This window comes from Carlito syrichta, unplaced genomic scaffold (genome assembly GCF_000164805.1).
Source record: "Carlito syrichta isolate Samal-C Ts95f unplaced genomic scaffold, Tarsius_syrichta-2.0.1 Scaffold303073, whole genome shotgun sequence".
Classification (NCBI taxonomy): domain Eukaryota; kingdom Metazoa; phylum Chordata; class Mammalia; order Primates; family Tarsiidae; genus Carlito; species Carlito syrichta.
This window is the reverse complement of record NW_007247169.1, coordinates 139,476-163,811: the sequence shown is the minus strand read 5'-3', so window position 1 is coordinate 163,811 and position 24,336 is coordinate 139,476. Positions and strand designations below refer to the sequence as shown.

Below are 24,336 nucleotides of genomic sequence, written 5' to 3'. Positions count from 1 at the left end.
CCCTGTTGAAGAGGCTAGTGGAGGCAGCAACCCTAGAATGTCATGATTAGGACGAAATGAAGACAAACGACAGGATTGTTAGAACATCGAGGAAGCAGCCTGGGCTTTTGAAATATCTGAACCGAAGGAAAACATTTGGGACAACATGATAGACGTCCATTAACACTTCTTGCATACTGTTTACCTGTCGCCTCGGCCAGGCACTTTACCCGTTATTTTTTAGGTATCCCACCCAGGAAGCCAGCCAAATCAAAAGTTACAGAGTGGGGAGTCAGGCAATGGCAGCTTAGGTGACTCGAGAAAAGAAAACAAAGTACAAGGGAATGTCTCAAAACGTGATCCTAGGGCTCTCTAGGCTCGCAAGTCATCTGTTGAATAAGAATTAGCAAATTTTAAGATTTTAGAGTGGTTCGCTATGGATACACAGTTGGAGAAGCGCGGGATTATCATTTTAGAAAACTCTTTGACCGCAGTCTATAACAGAATTCGAAAATGAAGTGATTCGCCCAATCAGATTCTCTAATAGTTCACCGCTAGCCAATCACCTCATTGGACTTTTTAGCCAATAATTTTATTGCGCGGGGCTTTTGAAAATCAACAGGCCAATCAGAATGTTCCTAAGTGTATATATAAGGGTCACGTCTTGGGGTTTTTTAAAGTCAAGTTTACGTTTTGCGTCTTTCTGCCTCAGTATGGCTCGCACTAAGCAGACAGCTCGCAAGTCCACCGGCGGGAAGGCGCCGCGCAAGCAGCTGGCCACCAAGGCGGCTCGTAAAAGCGCTCCGGCCACCGGCGGCGTGAAGAAGCCCCACCGCTACCGCCCCGGCACTGTGGCTCTGCGCGAGATCCGCCGCTACCAGAAGTCTACCGAGCTGCTGATCCGTAAGTTGCCGTTTCAGCGCTTGGTGAGGGAAATCGCACAGGACTTCAAGACCGACCTGCGCTTTCAGAGTTCGGCTGTGATGGCGTTGCAGGAGGCGTGCGAGGCCTACCTGGTGGGACTCTTCGAGGACACCAACCTGTGTGCCATCCACGCCAAACGTGTCACTATCATGCCCAAGGACATCCAGCTGGCCCGCCGCATTCGTGGGGAGAGAGCGTAAGGCTTTCTCAGATTCCTCCCAGCTCAAAGGCTCTTTTAAGAGCCACCCACCTTTACCCGAAAAAAGCTGTGGCTTCTGGTTAGTGGCGTTTGGGACATTAGAATGAGGTTAGGCAGGTTTTACTGTTTTTATTTTACAACTAGTCTTCTGGTAGTGCTGAGTTGCCGGTTGTAAGCGTGTTACTTTTTCTTCCTGGGCTGGGGTTTAGTATTTTGCGGGATGCTTGGACTTAAGGTGATGGGCCATAGCAAATTGTTGTATAGGTGGCTTGAAAGAGGCAGTAGTCAAGTGTAAGGTTTTTGGTTAACTGACTACATAGATTATAAAGGTTTTTTTTCTACAAAGGTACTGGGATCAACAAAGTAAGTGCACTTGCAGTTCATCCCTTCTAAACCTGTCTTCACAGGTTTAGGCATGATGGGTTGTTTTCTCGTGTTTGTTAAAAGTTAACTTGCTCAATCCCATCAATGAAAAAAAATAGAGCAAACTTTTTTTTTGGTGGAGCATTTTGCTGATAGCTGATTCTATATAAAAAATTACACCCACTACATTAGGAATTCTAAGTTTATTGGCACAACCCAAAGCAGATTAGATTGATTGCTTCTACACTTTTGCCACTCTGATTTGTCCACTGGCAGCATATGTGTTACCTGAGGTTGTGTTAGAAGTGCAGAATCTTTAGACAGGGTTTAAAAGAAGGCCGGTCGCTGTGGCTTAAGCCTGTAATCCCAGTACTTTGGGAGGCGGAGGCGAGAGGATTGCCTGACTTCAGGAGTTCAAGACCAACCTGAGCAATTTGGTGAGACCTGTTTCTACAATATATCCGAAAATTAGCCAGGCGTGGTAGCCTCATCCCTTTTGTATTCAGTTTACCTCAGGTGATTCTGAACACTGCTTTAAGTAGCCTATATCGTTGAGTGGTGTTTTGGATCTCAATAAAAGCAACCTGCTGGTGAAATGTTACTGGGAGCAAGTTTTTGAGTTTTTGCAAACTACATATTTATGCAATAGCATGAAATGACCTATAAAGCAAGTGCACATAATAAACCCCTTAAACTGATCATATTATAGATCAGTGGTCTCAATGTGACATTACAGTCACATAGGGAAATTTTATAAAAATATCTGCCTGGGGTTCAATCAGGACTAATTAAATTGGAGCTTGTGTATGATGGGCCAAGGCAATAGTAATTATTAAAACACAGGTGATTCCAGTAGATAGCTGGGGTGAAGACTCATTGGTACCAAAATTCCAATACTCTGATTAGCTCCTGTTTGATTCTAGGTTTAGCACAGCTATCTAATTGAACCATGTTTTCCTTGTAGTTTGTCTTCAGAGAGAATATTTTGTTCTTCCAGAGAGGAAGCTTACTTGATGACTGTTGATCTCGGTGCAATGAGTAAATAACACCTGACTTTTATAACAATTTCTGAGGGCAAGGCTAATGCGAGTTCTATGCTGAAATATTAAGCTGCTTTCAAAGACTGGCAGTATTGAGTTTGTACTGATGCTGCAAAGAGGAGCAGCACTATCCTGGGCCTCCTGGCAGACAACCAAAATACTTTTTTGTCTTTATATGGGACTTTTTCTGTGCAGATTAGCACCAAGTCCTGTTTGAGAATCCAGTTGATCCTTCTTCATAACCTTTATTTACTTATTTAGCAGTTTATCACTTTAAGAAAATACTGTTTTATTTTTAAAACATTTTAAAACTATGTGACATTTCAGAATATATGGAAAACAAAAGAATAGTTTAATTAAGCCTATGTGCCTCTCATCCAGTTTCATGTTTTATCTATACTACTTCATCCCACTGCCTTAGTTTTTGCAATACAAATAATATTTTGCTTTAGTATTTTGATTTGTATCTGCCATTTTAAAACCCAATTATGATGCCATTATTACTCTTAGATTAAATAGTATTTCTTTAACATTGATGAATTTTAAAATTAACTCCAAATGAACTTGTTGAGAGACTACAATGTGTCGAGTGCTGGCCTAAGCATTGGAAATATTCCTAAAGCACAAAACAGACAAAATTCTCACTCTCATGGAATTAACATTTGATTCTGGGATAGACAGAAAATAAACTAGATAAGTATGGACAGAAAATAAGCTAGATAAGTAAATAACATATGTAATATGTTAGATGGTGAGAAATGGAAAAACAAAGCTAGAATCAGGAATGTCATGAGGAGCTAAAATTTAGATAAGGCAACTAATAAAGACCTAACCTCACTAAGGAGATAATATTTCAACAAGGAGCCGAAACAAGTGAGGAAGCAACCTATGTGCATATCTTCAGGAAGAAGAGAAGGAAGAGTGCTGAGGTGCCAGAGTGACTATATGGAAAGAACAGGGGGTGATAGAAAATGAAGGTGGAGAAACAAAAGGAAGCCAGATCATGTAGGGGCTTGTAGGTATAGGGAAGAATAGTTCTTTCCATCCTCATACCTCATACAGGTTTTTAGTTAAAACAAACCCATGTAACAAAAGGTAGATTAACAAGAGAAAGCCAAGAAGAAGTTTAAAACATATTTTACATAAACATGAAAGACACCAAGAGAAGTAGTGGCTTTAAAATTCAACTCAGTGTTTCAACAAAGGTCTTTAACAAAGAACAGCACATTTTTGGAGAAGTGGCAAGATAAAGGAAAAGGACTTTGAATCTCTAGGGGCAGTAACCTGGGGAAAAGTAAATAAAATTCAGATAAAGGCTAGTTAATAAAGCTTGTTGCATACATTCCTCTGGTGTAGGCCCATGAGGGTGAAAGCTGTCGTCAGTGGTTAACTTTTTTTCTCCTTGGTGAAAAGGTGGGTAGCTAGGATACCTTTTTGTTTTTGTAAAATCTATATCCTTCTTATAGGCAAATAGAGGACAGAGAGCTTTCTCATATCTGCTTTTTAATTGTCTTCAGCTCAACAATCTTTTATATTTTGGGGTGGTATATTCTTGTTTTGCACATAGGCTGCTGTAAGAAATTTGGCATTTGTACTGGATAAAATGCAAGGTCCTGAAGGGAATTGAACATAGGAGTCTGTATCTGTCTTTATTTAAGCAAGTTCTGCTTTATTTTTAGTCTCCATTGTGCTCCAAGTATAAAAACGAGGCCTAGGGTGTTTTTATTTTCTTTTATGTCTTTTTAAGTTTTTATTAAGTTTTTTTTTTTTTGCAGTTATTAGGACTTTGAAATTGGAAGCTGAGTTAGAGCTTTTTACAGTGTGGCAGACTACAATCTGCCACCTCAAAGTATGCCCGTATGGCATGAGGATTGTTGATCTGAAAAGTTAGAAGCAGCAGAGGCAGAAAAACTCTTCTGCCTCCATTTGCCTTAAAATGACATAAATTTACAAAGACGAAAACAAATCCCACCCCCCTGTCTATCAGTGAGAACGACAGTTAACCAGTGAAGACAGCTTTCATCCTTATGGGTCTAGATATGCACTGAAGGAATCTATATAGCAAGTTGTGCTAATCAGTCTTAATCTGCCATCTGTCTTCCCCTTAGTCGTTGTTCCTAGAGACTCAAAGTTCTTTGGTCACTTTTCTAAAAATTTACTGTTCTTTTACAAAAAATATTATTGCAGGGTCAGAAAGGGGGTGATCTCTTTTTCCCCCCATCATGAAGGTTCATGGTTGACACTCTTATAATAAAACATTAACAAGAGAAAAGTGTAACACACTTAATACATGCTCACATGTATGGAGGAGTCATCCAAACTATGAACTAAAACATGGGTTAGATGATTAATGCTCTGTGGTTCTCTTCCATGCATGTTACTTTGTATGCCTTCTCTCTTATTAATCTGCTTCTTTTTCATTGATTTGTGAGTGAAAGTTCAGAAGGCAAAGGGAAAGTTTTCCTATAGTCTCTGTAAGACTGAGTCCTGAAGTCTGGAAGAAAGCAAGATTTTCATATGTTTGCAAGAAGATCATTCCACAGAGAAGAAAAATAGGTTGCACGGGATCTGTGTTGGGAGTATAACTGGGGTGATGGACACAGCTCTGATAACCAACTATATAAAACTATGGTCCTCTAGTTTTTTTCAAGCTGGAACTTTTAGGTAAATCAGTTCTGATTCATGCATTTCACTGTTTTTACAAAAGTATTGCTCCATGTCCTGAAGGATACTCACTTAAGACAGTGAACCAGGAGGCAGTGTAGTGGGAAGACAAGAGAGATGATGACACCAAGACTATTATAAGAAGTGGCACTTTATTATGCTGGCTGGCCCCGCAGGTTCGAGGAGCTAATGCATCCAAATCGAGCCCTGCAGAACGGAAGTGGGGTCTTATACCTTTGTTTAGGTAAGAAAGGGAGGTCCTGTTGAGCGATTACACGTCTCCTTTGGAATTTACCAAGGTGGTGTTCAGAAAAATCAGATCTTTCAAAGAACAAATGGTTTCCAGGAACTGCAGGGTTGTAAACCCTCAACTTCAGAAGAGGGGTTTTGGATAAGTCTGTGAATTAGTTACTCTTTTGCATTTCCATGAGAGCCATCAGTCTCTAGCCATTTGGCCTTTTCAAACAAAACCAGCCTGGTGGGTCTTTAGAGCTTGCAACTTGGCTTTCAAAAGGAAATATCTTTAACTGCTACCAACCCCCCTTTCTGCCACATCAGCAGGGGCAAGAACAGCTGAGTGCTAACCCTGTGGAGAACTGCCAGCTTGATTCAGGGATACCAGGAGTTAAGGAATGAGTACTTTAATTTGATAAATTATGAAATAAAATAAAAAAAGGTCTGAGGTTCTATAAAATCACTACTATTATTTTATTTTTTTTAGAAGAAAACTCAAACATAATTAGAAAAATGCTTTATATGCTGTGACAAGTACATTTTCTGAGATTTCCTTTTTATGGATGAGTTCCCAAATACAAAAAAAACCCAAAAAAACTGTTCATCCTATGGCCAACAGAACTCTATATTAAAATCTCCTTAACCGTTATGATATAATGGCCAAACCCATAACTTATAAATAAAATTATAATGAGAGTGATACATGTTCTCAGTAACTGATCTTGAGCCCTAGTTAAACCTTAGCAGAAAGTTGAGAGATCACATATCTTCTGAACTTTTTACGTTGAGAGAGGCTATATTTCAGTGTGAGATCCAGGGATTTTATTTATGGTATATGGTCTGTTACTTTCACTTTTTTTTGTAAGTGATGGAGGACAGAACATATGTCTGGGAGTTCTAGATTTGTTTGGATAATGCTACTAGACTTTTAGGGGAGTGATGTCAGTATTACAGACTCTCTATTTTCTTCCTGAGCTTTTCTAATTGAGGATACAAGGGGCAACATATACAATGAAATTGCCTTATCCTTATGGTCACATCCAGATTTGAAATATCCTTGGTTGAGGACAGAAGTTCTATAGCTGATTCTCTGGTTAACGCTTGGTGAGAAACTCATCAACATTTTGCTTTGCTTTTCTCTGGCTTATGAAATATTTTCTTTCATATACAGAGGGAGTATCTTTTTTTTTTTTTTTAGTTGGAGTCTCACTCGGGCGCCCAGACTGGAGTGCAGTGGCCGCTCCCGGCCACCACAGCCTTGACCTGCTGGGTTCCGGCAATCCTTCCTCCTCAGCCTTCCGAGTAGCGGAATTACAGGCATGCGCTACCATGCTTGGCTGATTTTTTGATTTATTGTAGAGATGAGGTCTCGCTGCCCAGGTGGGTCTCGAACCCGCGGCTCAGGCAATCCACTCACCTCAGCCTCCCAAAGGCGAGGGATTACAGGCTTAGCCACTGAGCCCTGCTGAGGGAGTATCTTGACCTAAAGATTCATCCAGCAAGAAGTGACTGCATTTCTTTTTAGAAATTATGATTTTCAGCAAAGATAAAGGAGAAGACCAAAACAAGATAAAACAAAACAACAACAGCCAGAAATTAGGATTCTGAATCCTGCTTTAATGTAGAGTATATTAAAGATAAACTCCCAAGCTTCAGTGACTCAACACAACACACATATTTTCTGGTGATATGAGGTCTATCAGCAGGCAGTTCTTTCTTCTAAGCAGTGGTTCTGGAGCCTAAATACCCTCTGTCTTTAGCCATTTCTAAATGTGACTTCCACATTTGCTCTGAAAGGGGCTAGAACATGGAAAAATCCTCTGTGGAAGATTGTTATACCCCAGGCCTAAAAATGTCAAATTTTACTTTTATTTGTGTTTCATTGGCAGGAACTTAGCTAAAAAGGCACGCCTGACTATAGGAGAGGTTGGGAGATTTCACTGTGGACCCAGGAGGAAGAAAGAGGTTAAACAGTCAGAGTTTCTACCTCCACAAATTTATGTGATTTATCTGTGTGAAAATGGGGACTAGGAGTTGGTGTTACAGCGGCCAAGGGAAAAACTTTCTCTTGTCCTCTGAAGATTTGCTGATAAATCTTTTTTGTTTTTTGAGTTGGAGTCTCTGTCACCCAGGCTGGAAGGCAGTGGCATGCTCCCGGTCACCACAGCATCGACCTGCTGGGCTTAGGCAATCCTTCCACCTCAGTCTTCCAAGTAGGGGGAACTACAGGCATGCCCCAACCTGCCCGGCTAATTTTTTGATTTATTGTAGAGATGAGGTATCACCAATTTGCCCAGGCTGGTCTCTCACCTTGGCCTTCTAAAATTCTGGGATTACAGGCATGAGCCATGGTTCCTGGCCTGATAATCATTTTTAAAAAGGCAGTCTAATAAAAGGCATACAGCTGTATTAATATGTACAAGGGAGAAAATCACAGTGATTACCCAATATTCCAGTAAAGTCCAGATGCTTATATATCCTACTTCTTAGGGGAATGTGAGATGAAGAGGTGTGGATGATTTTTAGAGGGATAGTAGATGATTTTTAGGGGGAATTCAATGGGCTTGAAGAATGTACAGTGGCCTTGGACAAAGTCTGATAGGCCTGCAGAGCAGACATTGGTTTGTTGGCAGACTTGGTCTTTCTTCCTGTGACATGAGTTCAGTTAATAAAAATTCAGGGGATAAACTAGAGAGAATTGTTTTCTTATTTGGCAGGTCCGAACTTTGGGAACATAAGGAACCTCAGAGAACATAAGGCACCTCAGAGAACAACTCAATTCATGCTGTGAATTGAGAGACCGGAGGGTGTAGGGGGGTGGGGATGGGGGGCTAGAGACTCTGTGACTTCTTCTAAAATCCTTGCGCAGAAGTCCCCCATCTTTCTTGATTGTGGTAGAAAAAACAGTGAAATAGAAGTCACAATTCTCTGTTAGGACTAACTGAATAAGCTTGAGCAAGTTGCCTCATCGTTATGAAATTACCCTATTCTTTCTGCTCTACAAATGAGAAAATATGCTGAATATTTCTGCATAATATCTAAGGTGACCCAGCTGATAAATGATGAAGCAAATTTCAATCCAGGTAGTGGGCCTCAAAATTCTAATTTTAAGCATATTCTATTGCTGTGCTATATCTTAAGAGCAGTTGGAATTTCCAAAACAGTAAACCTTGAGTGATAGGTGACGATGATCTGAGTCACATATACTTACAAAAAAATGTTCTGTATATATGTACTTGAACTCCTGGTCTCAATCAATTCTTTTACCTGTCTCCTAAAGTACTGAGATTACAGGTGTGCATGAGCCACAGTTTCTGGGTCCTTCTCCCTTCTTTTTAATGACTCCTGTTAAGGATTATCTTCCCCTTTTTTGTCTTGTTTTGCTTATGACAGATGACCAAAAAACCATGAGTATTACACCCTCTATTAAAAAGTGTTAAATATACCCTTCTCAAGAGGAAACATTGCCAATAACCAATCAGATTTCTGTAACTATGTGCCAACCATGTATAAATCATGCTGTAATCCTGCTACTATTTTCTATTTTTGCCTGTATAAATAAAATCACCACTTCCTTACTTCAGAATACTGACTCCATTTTTTGAAGTTGGCAATTCCTGATGGTTTATCCTCACACTTTGTGCTTGAATACATTCTCTATAAATTACATTCTGACCCTTTTGATTATTTTAGGTTGATATGTTGTATGCATTATTCTTTCTTTCTTAGGACAATGTTTCATGTTCTGGGTAATAAGGACCATGTCTGGCTTACTTTTGTGGTTTGATTGAATGATAAGCACATTTAAGTAAGGTAGACTTTTCAGGTGTGGAGAGCTTTAAGAAACATGACAGGATATCTTGAAGTGAGAGAACTGAGCTATTTAAAGCAAAGGGCAAGGCTGATTCTTACTGGGGTGGGGGGAGGCCAGTGCAGAAAGAACATTAACTCTAATAGGTATATATCTTCTTCAGTGAGATGAGAAAATGGATATTTAAAACAGTAGAGTACCAACAGACTTCAAATTCAACCCAACTTCATTCATAGTAGGCATTGAGTCTGACCATGTAGCCCTGCCTTCACTTTTCAAGGTGTGCTTCTGATTTCACTAGTCCTTTGCTGATTACAAACAGTTACATTTGGATTCCTAGCACTGTTCAACAGAGAATGAACATCTGATTCTAGTTAGAGTTGTATTGTTTTATTATCTTGCCAACTGAAGCAAATCTTGCCAGTGTTTATAATTTATTTGTTTTTGCGCTGGAAATTTCAGTGTCCAACTACACACAGATATAAAAACTCATCAGTTAGCCTCTAAGAACTATTCTTCTTGTCTTGTTTATATTGTCTTCAGGACAGAGTTGAGTTAGGGATTGTCATATAGTTCTCTAAAGTTTGTTTTCCGTTAATTCAGTAAACTTCCAAATGCTTTGGAGCTACGTATAGCCACTATTTTTGATCAATGGTGTATTAGCAAGGATGGCAGGCATTATACTATTTTGTGGGTTTTGTAGGAAAGGGAACACATTTTCTGTACCCTCAGGGTTTGAGTCTAGGAAATAAATGTACAGTGGGCGGAATAACAGGAAAAAAAATGGTATACCTATTTGTTATGTGCAAGGGGAAATCCCATGAAAGAAAAGTGAATACCCAATAACCCAGTGAGATTCTAGAAGCTTGTGCATCTCTTTCATAGGATATAGGAAAAGAGGATGGGATGTAGACAATTTAGGAGAAAGTAAATAATTTTTTGGAAACATAAGTGGGTCCTCAGAAGAAACAGTGATAGCCTGAGACGGACTCTGGGTGGTGTTGACTTCCAGTTTCCTCTCTTGTGATATGAGTTTAATCTTTACTAGTTGATGACATTACTTGGGAAGTAATGAGTTCCTTTGAAGGGTCTGTCTACAGTGAGATAAGGGGAAGTTCAGAGAAAGCCCCTCCTTGCATTTGTTGGGGTTCAGAAAATGATATTCCAAAATGAAGACATCAGAAGCAAAATTTTTCCTCTGAATTTCTACCCTCTTCTGACCTCTCATTCTCCCCTGAGGCTAGTCATAAAAATTAGAAACCCCTTTACCCAAGGTGGTTATAGAAACCAGAACTCATTTTCCTGAGTCAGCCATAAATCCTAAAAATATAATTCCAACTTTACTCCTGGCTTTCTGTGTACAAGTTGGCCATAAAAAAATTATATGTCCAAACTTCGTTTGAAAGTAGGTATAAGACTTCCATTCCAGAGAGGGTCTTGTCTCATACCCACAAGGGAGAAATACAGGCTCAGACAGGTCAAGAAGAATCCCAACAAATAGGCCTTGCTGTTTCTCCAGTCTCTGAACATTAGATTTGTCCTTTTTGTCCAATCATATGTCTACACAGCTGCACATACTTTGCTGAAACTAAGCATAAAAAAATGGATAGTTTCCCCTGTATATTTGGAACTTGTTTTTGAAGGCTTAGGTGTCACGTGAAACTATGATCAAATAAATTGGTGTGCTTTTTCTTTTGTTACACTGCCTTTTGGCCAGTGATTTTCAGTGAAACTTCAGAGGGCAAAGGAAAATTTTCCCTTGACCCCCTACACATTATTGCTGTTCCCTGAGTGCCCTCAGCTTAAAGCTCACAGTAATATATTTTGGGGTGGCATTTTCTAAAGTCCCTCAGTTTCCATTAACAGTGGAAACTTACTTTTTTTCCTTCCTTAGGGAGGAAGCGTGAACATGATACCTGGAGCTGGAACAGGCATCTTGGACTACAAGGTAGAAGAGGTATATTAAGAATAACAGAGTTACACTGTGTCATTCTCACTGTGTGGGAAAGTACCTTAATGTAATGGTAGCCTCCAAATAAGTACCAGGCAGGCAATTCTGGAGGTCATGGAAAGAAAGGATCACAGGCCAATTTAAGTTTCCTGGGTTCTATGACATTTAATATTAGTAAATAATTTTTAAACATAGCAAGAAACAAGGGAAAAGAGATTCAGCAAGTTAACACATTTCAGATAAGTTAAAAAGACAGTCTTACTTCTTGACTCTTTGGCTATGTATGTCATATGTTCGAGATCTTTTCCTTTTCCTGCATATTTTCCCTAATGAGAGGGTAGTTTTCAGAACCAGAGTTGATGATATACAAGTGGGCTGAGTAGATGAAAGCTATTTGAAGCCAACACATGCTTGCTTTATTGGAGAGATACAGGGACAAGTTTACAGCCACCCATATTGTTCACCAGTGACACAATGAGGAGCTGTGACTATTTTATATGCGTGTTGACTGCAGAAGGCAAATAGGATAGGCAAAAATGGGTGTTAACAATGGTGGTCAATTTAAGACTTCATACATATTGAGTATTTTATAAATATTTGGTGTCTCACAATTATTTGGCTCTTCTTGATTGATTTTTCTCTCCCTATCTTTGTGTAGTACACACAGACCCTACTGACTTTCTCTATGTCTAACACATCTCACAGGCTACTAATCCTGCTTGTTTCATCCATCCCATTTGCTGTTGTGATGGTCCTTTATAGCAGAACTCAGTGGCACAGTATATTTGAGAATACTTTGAATTGTAGAAAAACACACATCATACACATATGGAAATGAATTTTCCTAGGAAAATTAGAGCTTCCATTCCAGGTATGAGCTGTTTTTTGTTTGGGGAAGAAATAGACTTTTACTTTTATTAACTAGTGACTATTTTGTCTGTCACTTCCTGGGATATCAAACACTTATTCATTCAGGTGCACATGAGAAAAAAAAAAACATTAAACACATTATTTACACAAATTTACATGAAGATTTGCTATGATCTCTTAACTGTAGTCCAACTTTGGCTTTCTCCCTCCCTCCTCTCCTCCCCTCACACACTCCTACTTGGCTGCTGCCCTCAAAAGGCAAGAATCAGTTTTCAAAATTCACATTGCTGGCTCCTCTTATCTTGGCTCTTTTGTTCCACCTTGCCTCCAAAATTGCCTCCAGCAATTTCAAGGTTATGTTAAATCAGCTTTTGGCAATTTAAATTCAGCTCCATCAAAGCCAGTTAAAAGAAAAAAGTGATTATCCATTTTGTGCTTCCTCCTGTTAGTTTGTGAGCTTATTGTTTTAATATCCATTTTAGACTTCAATCCAGGAAAGGACAGGGATCATTTCTATCCTGCTGTCAAGTATTTTCTGTAAATTAATAGACTCTCACTCTCATTAAAGGAATGAATAAACTCTGAGTCCATCTACCCAACACTTTAAGGAAACATTTTTGGTATACTTCAGATGTAGTATCTTACAGTATTACTCTCTTACCTCCTGCCACCCTGCCAACTCCATGATCCAACAGGGAAAAATGCTCATGAACGTGGAGTTAACAAAAATCAAGGACAGAAAGGGAAGGGCCAATATTACTTTGCCATTAGTTTTCAATCTCAGCGTCTAAATAATCCACAGCAAAAATTGTATTTTCTTTTTTGTTCTTTAAAATTTTTTATTCCTCTTGGCCTTTTCGAGATAAGATTGCTCAAGCCTAGCCTCTTGGCTGACCGCCAGTCATTCTTACACAAAAGAAAAACATTGTTACCAGCTGGTTATTGTTTCTCTATGCCATCCTTTTAAACTTTTTCATAGACGTCTAAAACTCCTTCTCTAAAAGTTTGAGTTATCGTTTTCATAAAGTTTCCTTCCTAGGACACTGAAATTCTTACCTTCCATTAGATACTAACTCCTCTAACTTTCAAAGGCCACATTATTGCTTTTCGGCCTTTTGGCCAAGAATAAGTGTATTACCTATTTTTAACAGTTTAATAAAGGCACTATTATGCTGTCTAGAACGGCTAAAGACGCCCAATACATTTCCAATTCGTCCTGACAACTCAAACTTACCTGCCCCAGACGAAATGATGCCGAGTTACTTTTTGTGGCTCAGCCTGTAATCCCAGCGCTTTGGGAGGCTGAGGTGAGTGGATTGTCTGAGCCCGCGGGTTCTGTAACTGCCTGGGCAACTTGGCGAGACCTCATCTCTACAATAAAATAAAAAAAAAACTAGTCGGGCGTGGTAGCGCACGCCTGTAGTTCCAGCTACCTGGAAGGCTGAGGCCGAAGTATTGCCAGAGCCCAGCAGTTCGAGGCTGCGGTGGCCGGGAGCGTGCCACTGCGCTCCAGTCTGGGTGACAGAGTGAGACACCAACTCAAATAAAATAAAATAAAATTCAAAGCCAGAATATAATCTTTGGCTATGAGGACAGTTCTCAATTCTGTATTTGCCCAGATCATCTACTCAATAAGGCAAAAGATAGTTAAACATATGTAGCCAGAATAGGCTAGAGAAAAGGGCGAAGTATAGCTATTTGCAACATCTCCTAAGAATATGGCAGCAAGGCAGAATTAAAGCTCTCAATTGAGACGAGTAGGTGGCTCTGAAAAGAGCCTTTGGGTTATACAGCGACTATAAGCACATTTACTTGGAGCTGGTGTACTTAGTGACAGCCTTGGTGCCCTCGGACACAGCGTGCTTGGCCAGTTCCCCCGGTAGCAGCAGGCGCACGGCCGTCTGGATCTCCCGGGAAGTGATGGTCGAGCGCTTGTTGTAATGCGCCAGGCGCGACGCCTCGCTCGCGATGCGCTCGAAGATGTCGTTGACAAATGAGTTCATGATGCCCATGGCCTTGGACGAGATGCCGGTGTCGGGGTGGACCTGCTTCAACACCTTGTACACGTACACAGAGTAGCTCTCCTTGCGGCTGCGCTTGCGCTTCTTGCCATCCTTCTTCTGCGCTTTGGTGACCGCTTTCTTGGAGCCCTTCTTCGGGGCAGGAGCGGACTTAGTAGGCTCAGGCATGACTAAGCAAACCTCCAGAAGCAAGAAAGACCGTAAGACGGACGATTAACAGTACAGCTTGCCCTTTTTTTGTAGGTCTTTTATGCAAATAGCACTCTGTCTTTCTCAATTCCTGATTGGATCAATTCAGCCAATAAAAATATTTTATGCAAATAAAGCGATTTCAAATCTACTTTGTGATTGGATATCTGTGAAGAACATATCCTGAAGACTGTTGTGCACCATCAAAAACCAAACCAAACCAAACCAAACCAAACAAATCAAAACCGAGTTTTTCGATCTAAACAGCGGGGGAAAAAAAAAGAAAAAAAAAAAAAGAAGAAGAATAATGTCTTGTCAGTAATATCTACTGTAACACAATCCTGTCTCTCTAGATGTGGATCTAAACAGAAAAAAGATCTAAGTTTATGTCTCTAGTTTCGTACCAAATTTCAGTTTCTGGTTTTGAAAGTATCTGTGAAGAGCTAATTCTTAGAGAATAAGAAAATGGCAAAACATTTAAGTGTTCTCAAAATAATGCTAGTGAATATCGACGTATTTAAACAGCGGAGGTACTTTAATGCTCCCTAGGAACGGAGTGTCTTGTCAGTGTAAAATTCAGAAGTTAAAAAGTTAGAGTGCTTATATAGCTAAAGAAAGACATATATTCAAAGCCAGATATCAAAATGTAAGGGAGGAAACTGGGCTCGACCAATTACTTTCAAACGCGGACTTTTAAAAATCGCTCCGGAACTGCGGAACGTTCATTTCCGTCTCCTCCCAAACTTTAAATTGATTAAAATAAAATCAAATAAGATACATAATACGGGAAGACACAAAATACATAACAAAGGACAACTAAAAGTAAGAAAAAAGACTTCTTGCCATTGATTATCATTTTCTCAAATGAGTCCTGGGAGCCAATCATCAAGGCCTATCAGATTACTTAACTCAGGGCGCGAAATTTGAAGATTCGGACCAATCAGAAGGACTTTGTCTTTATAAAAAGGAGCAAGTCCGGCAGTTGCTACAGTTGCAAACAAGCTTCACGGTCTTTTGTCATGGCTCGGACGAAACAGACAGCGCGCAAGTCCACCGGCGGGAAGGCGCCGCGCAAGCAGCTGGCCACCAAGGCGGCCCGCAAGAGCGCCCCGGCCACCGGCGGCGTGAAGAAGCCCCACCGCTACCGGCCCGGCACCGTGGCCCTGCGCGAGATCCGCCGCTACCAGAAGTCCACCGAGCTGCTGATCCGCAAACTGCCGTTCCAGCGCCTGGTGCGCGAGATCGCGCAGGACTTCAAGACCGACCTGCGCTTCCAGAGCTCGGCCGTGATGGCGCTGCAGGAGGCCTGCGAGGCCTACCTGGTGGGGCTCTTCGAGGACACCAACCTGTGCGCCATTCATGCCAAGCGAGTGACCATCATGCCCAAGGACATCCAGCTCGCCCGCCGCATTCGTGGAGAGAGAGCATAAAGTGCACTTTGGGCGAGTACCAAAACACAAAGGCTCTTTTAAGAGCCACCTACGCTTTCATATTAAAGCGCTGTGCCTCAAGTAGCACTGTCCATACAAACGAGGGGGGGGGTCGGAGGGAGTGTAGGCGGGGCTGCTAGGTTTTTTATCCCGACCTTCACCTCGCGACTGTAACTTTTAAGTGGGTTGGGCGTGTGCTGAGGCCCCCCCCCAAAAAAAGCCCAAGACCCGAGGAAAAAACCACGTATAGAAGATTACGACGACTTCATTTGTAGAGTACGGGAAACAAGATTTCGCGTTCTTTTAAGGTTTTTGGCTGAGTCTTCCCCTTAAATCTGGGGTAAGACTGGTCAACAGGAGAAAAGCATACAAAATTAGTGTAAGTATTTGGCACTGGAGCCCGGAAAAAGGAAATCAAGAGTTCAAGATAACATTGTACACTTGCACACTGTTGTGCAAAGGTCAGGAGTTTCACAAACATTGCACAGATTTTCCTCGGTCTCTATTTCCATTCCTTGGTAAAGTTAATACAGGGAGGTAATCTTTACCAAGGGGTTTCCAACTCCCACTTTTAGGAAGAATTTTTTCTTGCCTCGCGTTTTCAATAACCTTGAACTCAAAATAGTTAACATGCCAGGGTAGCATATTTTGGAGTGTCATTCTGGACACCTTCAACTGGGTTTTACTTGTAGGGAAGATTGGGTTCAGCATTCAGGGAAGTCTACCGTTACTGAGACTTGTGAAAAGATAAATTGTGTAATAAGGCTGTGAAAATTCTTTCGGAGTTGGTGTTTGCATTGCTTGGGATTCGTGGTTTATAACAAATTCATGTGATTCTTTTTTTCTTGCACATATAGTTTTTTGCACTCTTGGCTTTTTTGGTGGTGACATGTTCATTAGGCTATTTATTCATGAACATACATGATTTGTTACATGTTTCTGACCCTGCCTCACAAATCCGGGGATTTTAGGACAGTGCTTGGTACATCATAAGTGCTCAATACAAATCCACTGTTATTTTCAACATTTTCTTCTAAACACATTTATTATTCTTAAGTGCTCGCATTCAACTAGCTCAGCAAATTGTTTTTATGATGAAAAAAGTCTAGTGATGACTATGCTTTTACTTCTGGTACTTTTGTAAAGTCCCCTTGTCTAGTATTAGAGTTTATGACAGCTTTGCCTGAATTTTCTGCAACAACCCTAGAAGACTATCACCCCTCCACTCTGTCCTTCATATGAAAAGCACACTGTATGTATTTGTGTTATATAGGAAATGTTTTGAAATTCTTTCCATGTGCTTAACTCCTGTTTGTATTATATTTTGTAAGAATAGAGTCTTTGGAAACAAGACTTACCAGCGAAATAATTCAAATATTAAGTACTTACCCTTTTACAACAAGAGCATGGAGACTCATTAACAGACATGTCCAGTATCAGTGTGAAAGCAGCTGCTCAGGGACTGCAAACCCCAAACCTAGCTTCTTCCCTTTAGCTGGGTGCCTTGGTAATATGATTATGCATTTCTTTATCTTCTTGGAGTTTAGATTTATTTCAATTCTAGTACGGCAAATAACCCAATCATGCATACAAAATGAACACATCTTTAAACACATACATACATACATACATACATACATACATACATACATACATATATTTTTTAAAAAGGTACTTTGTATCCATTTTGACACTTGTTTAGAGTCTCATTCTCTACCAGTAATTCTCCCTACTCCCATTTTTTCTTAGGTTTTAGTATTCCTAGAAACAGTGGGACGGACAGGCAATGCTTTTTCCTGCCTATTTCAGTCTTTCAGTCTTTCAGTTTTACGCTAATATAACTGCGGTTGGTGTTCGTTGAGTCCCAGTCTTCAGCCTCTGTTATATCGGGTCGCGGGGAAGGGGAGGTAAAGGTCTAGGTAAGTAAGGGTGGCGCTAAACGCCACCGTAACGTTTTGCGCAACAAAACATCCAGGGTATAACTAAGCCTACTATTTGTCGTCTGGCTTGCCGTGGTGGAGTCAAGCGCATCTCTGGCCTTATCTATGAGGAGACTCGCGGAGTGCTCAAGGTATTCCTAGAAAATGTGATTCCTGTCGCCGTAACCTACACCGAGCACGCCAAGCGCAAGACTGTAACAACCATGGACGTAGTCTATGCACGCAAGCCTCAGGGACGCACCCTTTATGGTTTTGGCAGTTGAGTCTGGCCTCATGCTGCGGCAACAGCACTAAAGGCCCTTTCCAGGGCCGCTTACTTTTTCTCTTGAGGGGCTCACACTGGAGATAAATTGCTTAACAAGATCGTTGGGTTCCTCTATGTGGCTTGGTGGTACAAACCTGGAAATGCTATCAGAAGCTATTCTAAACGCTATTGTGTCCTTGTCTGAATAGTCAATCATCCCAAGGGAGAAAATTCAGAATCCAGAATGTGGGACTTTAAAAAACAATTGGTTTGCGTCTTCAAATAGTCACTGTTATATGACTATTTGGCTCCAGACAGTAGCTTCCTTGCCACCTTAAGGCTTTTAATCAGAAGACGTACTGTAGGATTTTTATTTAAGTTTGCATTAACGTCTCCACAACGAATGAAGAGTTGAGTATCCCCACCACATTACTAACTATTTAATAATTAAGATAACCATAAAATAGTTGTCAGAACTTAGGCTGTTCTGAATGTTTTTCAACCTTTTAAAAAAGCATTAAACCTTTTCACAAGAGATGATAAAGACAACTTATAAGCCTTAATGAATTAAAATATTGGCCCCCTTGTTTAAGTGACTTAATTTAGCACTTCTAAAAATACCTTTTCATGCCTCTGCTTGTGGTGGGTTATATAGAACCTCACCCTGACAAAAGTAACTGGAATCTAATCATGTCTCAATCAGCTGCTTGCAACAGAGCAGGGAGTCAATCATCCCAAGGGAGAAAATTCAGAATACAGAATGTGGGACTTTAAAAAACGATTGGTTTGTATCTTCAAATAGTCACTGTTATATGACTATTTGTTACCATGACTTGCCAATAAATCCATATATATATATATAAATGGGGCTCACGATTCAAGACTCAAAGAAAATAAAGCCATAAAGCAACTAAATGTGTTCATTACATTCTGACTTGAAAAGATTTACAGAAGCTTTGCATTTTGGAGACAACTGGAAAATTTTAATGTGGACTGATAATAGATTATTTTAGAAATTTTTTCTTTTAGATTTGATATATTGAGATTATGTGGAGAATTCAATTATTCTTAGGAGTAAGATACTGAAGTCTTTAAGTCTTTAGGTAATTTACTTTCAAATGGCTTGGCCAAAAATGTTTATAAATATGCATATATGTTTATATAAATACAATGTATACAAATATGTTAAAAAAAGGCTCAATTATTTAATCTAGATGGTGGATGATTGGTGCACTCTTATTTTACTTTTTTATTTCTTATTTTTAAATGTAGAGACAGGGATCTCATTTTTTGCCCAGGTTGGTCTCGAACTCCTGGCCTCAAAAGATTCTCCTACCTTGGCCTCCCAAAGTGCTGAGATTACAGACACCATGACTTGCCAATAAACCCATCTTTTATCATCTGTTTGTCTAAAGATTTTTATTACAAAAATTTTGGAAAAAAATTAAATCGATGACAAACTTAATTCTTGGGCCATCATGAGAAAGGTCTCTGAAAAGGTGAATGTAACAGACCTTTGTCTAGCCTTCAGAGAGGGGATGGAAGTAGCAGGATACCCAGCTCCATGTCACTTGTCATAAGCATATGTATAATCTCTTGCTATCCTTGATCAGAAGTTAACCAGAGGGGAGGATATGGGAATAAGGCATTTCAGGTAATATTGGCAAAGGGTAGGAGGGTCGTCAGTGTGAAGACACAAGGGACAGCAAGTAGTTTTATGCCGTGGAAATTGGCATCTGAAAAAGATGCAGGCCTGATAGTTGCTTGAGTGAGGAGGGCCTCCTCTTATAAATTGAGAAAATGAGATTTAACCTTATGTTGTGGAAAATATGTTAACAAGTTGTGACCGTGAAATTTCTATTCTAGTTATAGCCATTCATTTGAATATGTTGGCCTTACTCTATGCAGTGTAATTACCACACTGAGATTGGTTAAGACTGGAAACCAGGTATTCACATAGGACAACTGGAGGAGAGTTTCCTAAATAAACCATTTGCAAATTGAGAGTAGGATATAGAACTCTCCCCTGCCCCTTCATCTCCCCCTCCCCCTTCATCTCCCCCTCCCCCATAGTGCCTCTAGGCCTAGTAAGGATCACTTATAAGCCTGAAAGGGAAAGGAGTCACCAAAGTTGTATAGACAAGGATCCCTGACAGGAACTGTGACCTCGAGGATGGGTTGCAGGTTGACCTATGGTGACCCCGGAAGGGAAAATGGGGAATAAATATCCCATCTCATTTCCCCTCTTTCCTCCAGTCTCCTGTATGGGGTTTCAATTGGTAGAGTCCAGATAACACATTTATGAAACGCACAGTTAGTCTCACATAATCCAGGGCACAGGGGAGAAGGTGAAAATAAGTGTGGAGAGCCAAATGGATGGTGTCTTGTGCCAACTGCATTATGAAGAAATGCCACACAACTCGCTGTTTTATAAAATAAAGTAAAATGTGTCTATTTCTATTATAAGCATTCTTTTAACTTTTCTCTTTTTTTTTTTGAGTTGGAGTCTCACTCTATTGCCCAGACTGGAGCGCAGTGGCCGCTCCCGGCCACCACAGCCTTGACCTCGGGGCTCCGGCAATCCTTCCGTCTCAGCCTTCCAAGTAGCTGGAATTACAGGCATGCGCTACCACACCTGGCTGATTTTTTGATTTATTGTAGAGATGAGGTCTCGCTGCCCAGGCGGGTCTCGAACCCGCGAGTTCAGGCAATCCACTCACCTCAGCCTCCCAAAGGCGCGGGATTACAGGCTGAGCCATGGAGCCCAGCTACTTTTCTTTTGAAAATCCTTTGCCTTGTCCCTGGAAGTATATTATAGGGATGGTGTCAAACTTTAAATCATTTGTAGGCCATACAGGATTTTATGGACTCATAAAAAAACAACAACAACAAAAACAAGTCTACATAGCTAGCTTCACTGAATTAAATATGTACTTTCTCAATCAATTACTATTTAATTTAGATTGGTATATATTTGATTTGTATTATTTAACTTCCATAGGGGATGATGGAACTTTACACAGTCATCGTTTTGTTTTTCAATGACAACAAATGAAATAGAATACGACAAAACTTTGAAAAAATATGTTTGTGCAAGGGTCAAGCGAGAACTTTATAATCCTTTCTAGGATATATGGTTTCCTATTGTAATTTCTTTTGCCTGTCAAAGCTAAGCTTTTTTACCTTTCAGGGTTTCCCTACCTTATTCAGGCAAACAACTTTTCTAGAGATGCCAGAATTTTCTGTGCCCCTTCAAAAAATTATGTAGCAGACTGGAATCAAGAATGGCTAAAAATTCTCAGCTCTGTCACTTACTAGTTGTGTGATAATTCACGTAACCTGGACTCAGACAGGGAGCCAGGCCAAGGACATTCTTCACTAGATAACCTTGTGCTTGTTGAAAGTCTCAAGGTGAGAAAAGCTTTGTATATGCCAGGAACAAAAGGGCAGTCATGTGGTCACTTCCTTTTCCAAAGTGTATCACAATCTGTTCCCTTTATCACTTCTCTTCTCTGACTCTGATCCTCCCGGCTTCCACTTATACAGATCCTGTGATTACACTAGGACCACCCAGGTAATCTAGAATCATCTCCTAATCTTCAAATTCTAATTTTAATTACATTGAAAAAGTCCCTTTTACCATTTAAGGGAATACATTCACATCTTCTGGACATTAGCACATGGGCATTTGGGGGAGGTGTTATTGTTTACCACAACTTTAATAAGGCATAAGGTCTTTTAACATTATTGTTGTAAAACAACTCCAAATTCCTAAAATATACAAAAGTATCATAAAATAGCCACCTTTTTTTGTTAAAAAAGCAATTCTGAGGTCTTAGTCCCCAGCTGACTGTGGCTAATCACACATTAAAGGGGATGTTTAAAGTGATACCATATAATAGCATTCTTGGAAGGGCTATAGAATAGAACCACGCCTGAAGACACTTCCAGGGACAAACTCCAAAACTGTGCAGCAAATCTGGCCTGGTGCTGCTGTGCCACAACTACCACTGATGAACCAGAACTTGATTCCACCTGGAACCCATGGCTGCTGCCACTACCAAAATTTGGCCATCTAACGTCTCCTATCTCAGTAGAAGCAGAAGCTTTAAGCAAAGTCTCCTCTCTCCTGTATTTCAAATCTAAAGAGAAGTCATTTTAACTGATTGGTGAAGCCTAGGCCACATATCTGCATTCCAGCTGTAGGCGAGTATTATTGTTCTGATGCTCAGAGAAGTAAAGCAATGATGTAACATGAGATTTTCACAAATTTATAAAGGAGTGGACCCATGTTTTTCAAATTTTTATCTTTAAAATTCTACAGTACAAACAAGAGCATATATACCTAGAACTAAAATTTTATCACAATATTCTTATTACATGGTACTTTGATAACTTTTATTTAATATCATCTATTCTATTTATTTTTATGTGCTGGTTAGGACTACATTGTTTTCATTACAAATAAATGGTTCTTAATCTGCATTTTTAAGAGTCCTCAATATAAATGGTTGGCAGTCATGAATCTTGACATTTACGTAAAGGAAAATGGTTAAGAGAGAAGTCTCTAGGGGAATAGAGATACAGTTAAAAGGGAGTGATTTTTTTTTTTGAGTTGGAGTCTCAATCTGTCGCCCAGACTGGAGTGCAGTGGCCGCTCCCGGCCACTGCTACCTCGACCTGCTGGGCTCTGGCGATCCTTCCTCCTCAGCCTTCCGAGTAGCCGGAATTACAGGCATGTGCTACCACGCCCGGCTGATTTTTTGATTTATTGTAGAGATGAGGTCTCACTGCCCAGGCGGGTCTCGAACCCGCGGCTCAGGCAATCCACTCACCTCAGCCTCCCAAAGGCACGGGATTACAGGCTGAGCCACCGAGTCCGGCTGGGAGTGACTTTTATAAAAGCATATTTTGGTGGTCCAGTTGGCTTGTTAACTGATTCATTCAGTCACTGCATAAACATCTGCGAAGTAAATAATATATAATTTTTGTAAGTCCTGGGGGCACTAAAAAGAAGACATTGCTTAAGGCAAAGCCTCAAGAAATCTTCAGAAGAAAGCAGTATTCATCATCACCAACTGCTTAAGTCATATAGAGAAAGTAGGGCTAGGGACACATGTGGAGGACAGTGTAAGGAAATTCTAGGTAATGATTTTGCCTGTGAGAATCAGGTAAAGGTTTCTTGAAGGTAACTTTTTTTTTTTTGAGTTGTAGTGTCACTCTGTTGCCCAGGCTGGAGAACGGTAGCATAGTCACGGGTCATCACTGCCTCTATCTCCTGGGTTCAGGTTCTGCTTCAGCCTCCAGAGTAGTTGGGACTATAGGAGTGTGCCACCGTCCAGGGCTAATTTTTTATAGAGATGAGATCTGGCTATATTGCCCAGACTGGTCTTGAACTTCTTGGCTCAAGCAATTGTTTTGTTTTGTCCTCCCAAAGCGATGGGATTACAGGCGTGAACCACCTCACCCGACAGTAAATAACACTCTTGAAAGAGTAAACAGCCAAAGTCAGAGGCTATTTGTGGAAGAAACAGTGTCTGCAAAGAATTACTGCAGACAACACAACATGTATAAGGATTACTGTTGAGCAGAGAGCCGACACTCCTGCTATCCTGCTATCCTGACCATTGTGCCCTTCACAACATATCTTCCTTTTAATAAATAACCTTAAAATTTAATGTTGACAGAAATTGCGTCTTATTCTGCAGGTAGAATTAGAGAAGGTGTTTAAAATTTTTTTTTGCCAAGATGACAAACTGCACATCACTCAGATCTCTGCAAAGGGAAGGACTGTAAAGTGGGAAGAGTGCAGGTGACATATAAGGGAACTGCAAGGCACTGATAAGTTGCTTGAAGATGTCTATTTATGGCAGTCTGGAAGAAATCATTCATGGAGAATCTGTAGAGTGGTAAAAGTGTAAGAGTTCATTGGAAAGACTCAGAAAAATAGAACTAAGAAAAAGCAGACTGAAAAGTATCAGGAATATAGGACTTGGACCAGAAAGGTATTACAAAACTTTGTGAGTAGACCGTGAAGGAAGGAGCTATAAACAAGGCCAGATACCAAGTTCAAGTATGCTTTCGGATTTGGCAATTAGATCACTAGTAAGCACAGCAAAAACATGGCAAGGACATTTTTAGTGACTTCAGGTTTAAGTCACATAATCAAGGAAAGATTGAGACAGTGAAAGCAGATTACTTGATCCTTGGAAGTTTGATAAAGTGCAAATAACCTAGCAATTGATGGGAAGTTTAGATGCAACGAAAACACTAAAACACGAAAAGGAGCCAGCAGGGGTCTTAAAACTTCTAACTGGGATATCACCATGGTTACTGTTCCCAAATTTATTGTCCAATGAAGTTATTAACAGAAGAGGATAAAGTCCTGTAATTGCTGTCTTTGGACAACAGATATAGACTAAAAGGTAAACTTAAACCTTAAGTGAAAAAGCTCAAAAAGCGAGTAAGACAAGAGAC

At 40.3% G+C, this 24,336-nt stretch overlaps 2 protein-coding genes and 1 pseudogene across 2 annotated transcripts; 2 read left to right on the top strand and 1 right to left on the bottom strand.

Annotated features, from left to right (window-relative positions):
* Positions 1-692: 692 nt before the first annotated feature.
* LOC103259967 lies at positions 693-15,743 on the top strand. The gene is made up of 3 exons (XM_021712102.1): positions 693-1,099; positions 13,829-13,972; positions 15,213-15,743. The coding sequence occupies exons 1-3, from the start codon at positions 693-695 to the stop codon at positions 15,673-15,675; spliced, it is 1,014 nt and encodes a 337-aa protein (XP_021567777.1). The 3' UTR covers positions 15,676-15,743.
* LOC103259960 (histone H2B type 1-F/J/L) lies at positions 13,844-14,224 on the bottom strand. The gene has a single exon (XM_008057609.1). The coding sequence runs from the start codon at positions 14,222-14,224 to the stop codon at positions 13,844-13,846; it is 381 nt and encodes a 126-aa protein (XP_008055800.1).
* Positions 15,744-16,596: 853 nt separating the features above from the next.
* LOC110595593 lies at positions 16,597-17,878 on the top strand (annotated as a pseudogene).
* Positions 17,879-24,336: the final 6,458 nt, after the last annotated feature.

What these genes read in the sequence shown, in the direction of transcription:
- LOC103259967 (XM_021712102.1), top strand. Translation starts at nt 693, where the DNA reads ATGGCTCGCACTAAGCAGACAGCTCGCAAGTCCACCGGCGGGAAGGCG. An exon ending in CGCATTCGTGGGGAGAGAGC is followed by an intron (nt 1,100 to 13,828) that starts GTAAGGCTTTCT and finishes TGGGTTATACAG; the next exon opens with CGACTATAAGCACATTTACT. An exon ending in GTGATGGTCGAGCGCTTGTT is followed by an intron (nt 13,973 to 15,212) that starts GTAATGCGCCAG and finishes CTTTATAAAAAG; the next exon opens with GAGCAAGTCCGGCAGTTGCT.
- LOC103259960 (XM_008057609.1), bottom strand. Translation starts at nt 14,224, where the DNA reads ATGCCTGAGCCTACTAAGTCCGCTCCTGCCCCGAAGAAGGGCTCCAAG.